General features: G+C 40.9%; 1 protein-coding gene across 2 annotated transcripts in view; it reads right to left on the bottom strand.

The window, feature by feature from the left end:
- The window catches only part of LOC102810712 (major histocompatibility complex class I-related gene protein-like), a 38,370-nt gene extending 34,600 nt beyond the window's left edge, over positions 1–3,770 (bottom strand). For both annotated transcript variants that reach the window (XM_006876431.1, XM_006876432.1), the window contains exon 1: positions 3,717–3,770. In XM_006876431.1, the coding sequence (XP_006876493.1) occupies positions 3,717–3,738 (22 nt within the window). In that variant the 5' untranslated portion in view covers positions 3,739–3,770. The remainder of the gene's footprint in view (positions 1–3,716) is intronic.
- Between the last annotated feature and the right edge of the window lie 2,478 nt (positions 3,771–6,248).

The following is a 6,248-nucleotide window of genomic DNA, read 5'->3' as shown; positions in this document are numbered from 1 at the left end:
GGGCAACTTAGACATTAGCTACCTAAAATGAAGGGGCAATAAAGGCACGAAGTGACTGGCTTACAAGGTTTCAAGAGGGAGTTTAGTTTAAGAGTATGGGGGAAAAGAAAGAGTCCCCACTGAATAGCTGTCATCTTGTCTAGAGGGGTCTGGTGAAAAGAGATGGGGGATAAGATTCTTATGATTCAATAGTGAGTAACTGTCATCATGACTAATTGTGACTATCACTATTGTAAAGGTAGAAGTTTTGTAATAAAAACAGGAGAGTGGTTAACCTTACAGTCCAGAAACAGAGGACCCTAGGACCATCAAGAGAGAAGCGCACAAGGGAATGTGGGACCTTATCAAGAGAAGCAGCAGCGCCAGAGCTGGAGGCAGAGATGGGGGCATGGAGAGGGGGAGCAGCTGAGGGCTCTAGATTCATGGATTAAGAAGAGAGGGACTAAGAGCTGGTGGCCAGGAGGTAGGCTTGCAGAATGTGCCCTTTGGTTGTTTAAATTGTATATTCCTGAGTGTTTTTGTGTACATCTCCCCACCCCTCACCCTGAAAAAAAAAGGAAAACAGAGGGAATGGAAGCAAATACTTTTGAATTATGATGCACGGAGATTGTAATCATTGCAATGAAACTATGGCCTAAAGTCGATGTTCTCCCATGTAAACTATCACTCAGTTCACAATTTAAAAAAAAAAAAAAAAGGGCTGAACAGAGATTTCAAAGGACAGCTGAAGAAGACTAAAAACTGAAAGAATGGAAGAAAAAAATCAAGCCTGCAGTTGCAATATTGAAGAATTCTATGGGCAAAATACTGAATGACTGCAGAAAATATCAAAAGAAGATGGAAGGAATACAGAGTCACTATACCAAAAATAATTATTCGATGTTTAACCATTTCAAGAGGTAACATATGATCAATAATTGCTATACTGAAGGAACTGGTGGGAAAACAAGGCACCAAGAATTGATGGAATACAGTTTGAAACAAACAAACTGATGCAGAAGTGGAGGTACTCTTGTCTGTGCCCAGAAATTTGGAAGACAGGCTGGCTACCTAGTCAACCAACAGGAAGGGTTCCATATTTGTGCCCATTCCAGGGAAAAGCAACCCAATGAAATGTGTAAGCCACTGAACAATATCATTAATATCTCATACAAGTAAACTTCTGCTAAAAATAATTCAAAAATAGTTGCATTAGTATATCAACAGAGAGCTGCCAGAAATTCAAACCAGATTCAGAAGAGGATGAGGAATGAGGGATATCACTGTTGATGTCAGATGGATCTTGAATGAAAGCACAGGATACCAGAAAGATGTTTACTTGTGCTTTATTGACTATGCAAAGGCATTCGACTGTGTGGACCATAACAAAATATGGATAACATTGGGAAGAATAGGGATTCCAAAACACTTAATTGGGTTCATGAAGAATCTAAACATAGACCAAAAGGCAGTCATTAGAACAGAACAAGGAGATACTGACTGATTTAAAATCAGGACTGGTGTGCACAAGGGTTGTATCCCTTAGCCATAGTTATTCAATTTGTATGCTGAACAAATAATATGAGAAGGTGGATCATGTGAAGAATGTGGCATCTGGATTGGAGGAAGATTCACTAACAATCTGTAATATGCAGATTATACAACCTTGCTTGCTAGAAGTGAAGAGGACTTAAAATCCTTACTGGTGAAGACCAAAGACCATAGCCTTCAGTATGGATTGTACCTCAATATAAAGAAAACATAAATCCTCACAACTTGACCAATAAATGACATTATGATAAAGGGAAAAAAGGAAGTTGTCGAAGACTTCATTTTGCTAGGATCCACAATTAACACTCACGTAAGTGGCACTGTGGGCTAATGCGTCAGGCTGCAAAGTCATTTGAACTTCAAGGTCTGTGTGTGGTTCAAACTCACCAGCTGCTCCTTGGAAACCCTATACAGGTTGTTATGGGTCGGAATCGGAATCGACTCGAAGGCACTTAACTACAAGTTGTTGTTGTTGTTATGTGCCCTGGAGTCAGTTCTGACTCATAGCAACCCTGCACAGGATTTCCGAGGCTGTAAATCTTTACAGGAACAAAAAGCCTCATCTTTCTCCCACGGAACGGCTGGTAATTTCGAACTGCTGTCCCTGTGGTTAGCAGCCAGATTCGTAACCACTAAGCTACCAAAGCTCCTTTACCAAGTAGCAGTCAAGAAATCAAATGACTATTGTATTAGGCAAATCTACAAAAGACCTCTTTAAAATGCTAAAAAGCATGTCACTTTGAGGATTATGGTGTTCCTGACCCAAGTCACAGTATTTTCGCCTCATAGGCATTAGAAAGTTGGACAATGAATAAGGAAGACTGAAGAAAAAATGGATGGATTTAAGTTATGGTGTTGGTGAAGAATACGGAAAGCATTGTGGACTGCCAGAAAAATAAATTTGTTTTAGAAGTACAGCTGGAATGTTCCTTAGAAGTAAGGAGGGCCAGACTCTTGTACTTTGTGTGTGCTGTCAGGAAAGACCATCATGCCTAGTAAAATGGAGGTCATCGAAAAAAGAGTAAGACCCTCAAGGAGACAGGCTGACATAGTGGAAGAAACAATGGACTCAAACATAATTGTGAGGATGGCATAGGACTGGGCAATGTTACATTCTAATGTATGTGGGGTTGCTGTGAGTTGGAACCAACCCAAAGGACCCTAACAACAATTGTAACATTATTGAAGAGTTCTTTGAGGATCACATGCAGCCAATATATAAATTTTTTAACTTCTGGAAAGGTAAATACCATCCTTTGCCTCTTTTCCTCCTTCTATCCTCTGTCTGTTACTTTCACCTCTAATTTTACCCATTTCTGACTTGAATGGTGGTACTTTCTATATTACATTTCTATAGAAGCCGGGACTATGTGTGTTTTGTTACAGTCATAGCCCTAAAAGTGCCTGGCACATAATAGGTGATCTATCAATATTTGAGGAACTTATACATTAATTATTTGGAAGAGCTCCTTCTCATCATGTTCATGTGTCACTATCAATGGTGGTGGCCCAGTCTGAGTTCTGAACACTACTGGCCAAACCCCTAGGAATGCCAGCCCCAGCTGGGAGAGCAATTACTCAGGGCAGAGAATCCCTGTGCCTGCTCATGTATTCAGGGCAACAGAAAGTATTTCTCTCCCCAGTGACGTGGGCCCCTTTAACAATGAAAAGTTCCCCTCTCTACTTGATTAATATTTCTTACACCCAGTAAACAAGTCCAGAGACATAACTTTATCTTTCTTGTATCTTTTGTTACAGTTAGGACTTGTGGTGAGGAGGAAATAATAAATATACCCAAACAATGCATCTGCTCCTCTGTTCAATGTCCTTGAAACCTTGACCACAATGCTGTGAGACTCATGAAGCTAGACAAGAGGTGAAAGAAATGTTAGAGGATATGAGCATGAAAAAAGAAGCAGAGTGTTCAGAGGGAAAGTGAGAAACTCACTCAGGAGGGATTTTCCAGAATGGCTTCCACACCCCCTCAGAAAGTGAGTAACAAAATTCCATAGACATGAACTAGAAAATTATTGTTAGTCCACTGCTCCTCCGAATCCTCATCTAAGTAAACACAATTTTCTGCCCCGCTTCGTCATTATTTCACCACGAGTTTTAGAAAGAAATGCTGTTCCTCCTAGGTTGCCTCAGCTATGGAGTGAGGAGTGAAAAGAACTTGGGATACTCACGAGCATCGCTGTGCTTCACCATTAATGTAATGATGAAAGGTAAAAGGAGCACCACCATTTAGGAGTACGCCTAAAGTCTCTCTTTCCGGATTCTTTTAACCCAAACACTGGTCTGCATTGATACTTTCCAGAATCTACACTCCACCCACTCGGCCTTTTAGCAATTGAGCAACACCCTGGACCCTCTTCCAATAAGAACAGTGAAAAATGCAGTGTCATCAGTTGCTAGGTGGAAAAGAGACAAAATGAAAGCACTGCGGCCTTCCATTAGGAGTCCCTGGAGTTTCGATTTCTAGCGACCAGAACAGAGACTGATGGGTGTGAACCATCGACCTTCGACCTTAAGGTTAGCAGTGCTTATCCTACAGAGCCACAGCAGGACGCCAAATGGCTTTCCATGGTAGCTTTCAATCTTTTGTTGGTCACAATGCTGCTTGCTCCATTTGTGCTTGCCTTTCCTTTTCCCCCAACTTTTAAGCATTTGTGGATCATAGGTAAAGGCAAGGTACAGGAAACAAATAGTAATACCTGGTGCCTCAGGAGGTCATAGTGTGGCGCTGCAGGACAGTGCATTGTACCACAAGGTCAGTTTGAACTTCAAGGTCAGCAGTTCAAATCCTCCTAAGAAACCCTATGCAGAGTCGCTATGCGTTGGAACCCATGCAAAGGCACTTAACCACAGCAGGAGGTCAAATTATGGTCTTTACTACTTACGTGGACTTCAGATTTTGCCCAAAGGTCAATGATAAAGATTCCTCAGCCTCTTGCCTTGTCTAAATTACCAATGCAAAAATCCCCAGTATCAAGCTGTGGCAATGCTATTATCAGAAATCAAAACAAGTTGGAAAATATCAGTCTAAGCTTCAACAAGAATCTAGGGAACAGGCCCACACAGGAAAAAAAAAAGTAGAGGCAGAATGGAAGAGATGAATAGAGGCATGGCTGTGAGGCTGGTCAGGCTTGCATCCTAGCTACTTGACCTTGGGCACAATCCCAAAATGAGCTATAGAACTATTGTGGGACAAAGAACTTGATTTGACCTTTTGTGTTTGGTTTCTGAAAATAGCCCTTTGGAAATATCCAGCAATCAAGGAGCCCCTTTGTTTTCTAAAACAGCCAGGCAACACTTACCACATGTAAATGGTAGGGGCTACATACCCTGACTTGGAACCTCAGAAAGAGATGGGGCATGATGAAGTCATTCATGGTGTTGGTTATGTGCCTTGGAGTTGCCCTGTACAGGGTTTCTGAGGCTGTAAATCTTTACGGGAGCAGAAGCCTCATCTTTCTCCTGTGCAATAATAGCTGATAGTTTCGAACTGCTGACCTTGAGGTTTGCAGCCGGATTCTAACCACTACATTACCAGAGCTCCGTTTTTAAATAATTTACTTTATTGTATTGTTGTTGCTGCAGAGAATATACAAAGCAAATATGTACACATGCACACTTCAGTGACATTGATTACATTCTTCAAGTTATACAACCATTCTCCCCTCCTTATCTGACATATCCGCCACCATTAGCATAAACTCACTGCCCTCTAGGCTTTCTATGTAATCTTTCAAGTTGCTGTTGTCAATTTGAATCCCATATAAATTGTTCTTTAAAAGAGCATAATCTTTAAGGCAGACATTCTTTACTAGCTATGCTAAACTACTGTTTGGTTTTAAGAAGGTTTTAGGGAATATTTTTAATTTAAATTTTAAGGAATATTTTAGTGCACTAGGAGCTCTGGTAGCGTAGTGGTTACGAATCGGGCTGCGAACCACAAGGTCAGCAGTTCAAAACTACCAGCTGTTCCGCAGGAGAAAGATGAGGCTTTCTGCTCCTGTAAAGATTTACAGCCTCGGAAACCCTGTACAGGGTCGCTAAGAGTCAGAACTGACTGCACGGCACATAACAACAACAAGTTTTCAAAGATTCATCCAGCCTCCATGGCTCTGGAAAGTTTAAATTTCATGAGAATTTGAAATTTTGTTCTGCATTTTGCCCCTTTGATTAAGATTCTTTTATAGAATCTTAGATAAAAATGTTCATTAATAGTAGCTGGGCACCATCCAGTTCTTCTGGTTTCATGGAAAATGAAGCAGTCGCTCATGGACTAAATTAGCCACACATTCCATTTCAATTTACATATTCATTGTTCATGCAAATATATCCAGGCTCCAGTGATACATAACTCATTAAATTGCTTTCTCCTTGGGGTTTCCTGCATTGATAAAAATATCTGAGTACAGGAGAGGGAATGCCATAACCCTGGGAACATGGAAAGCCTCACGCTGGAAACTTTTCTAGACCTTACCCAGTGTCTCTTTACTTGTATCCTTTCTGGCTATAATACCTCTACTGTAAGTATAGATAATAGTCTCCATGAATTTTTGGGGAATTCCAGCTGAGAATCAGATTCATGGTGATCTTAACCATGCAGTTAGTGATAAAGGTGGGGTTTGCCCACCTTGCTTCTTTAGTAGGGCAATTAGCAACAGTTCAACTATACATTCTGGTTCCCTTCTGTGTCATGCTGAATAAGG

The sequence above is a fragment of the Chrysochloris asiatica genome, unplaced genomic scaffold (genome assembly GCF_000296735.1).
Source record: "Chrysochloris asiatica unplaced genomic scaffold, ChrAsi1.0 scaffold00379, whole genome shotgun sequence".
In the NCBI taxonomy this organism is placed as follows: domain Eukaryota; kingdom Metazoa; phylum Chordata; class Mammalia; order Afrosoricida; family Chrysochloridae; genus Chrysochloris; species Chrysochloris asiatica.
Note: the sequence above shows the minus strand (reverse complement) of the source record. Positions and strands in the feature narration are given on the sequence as shown.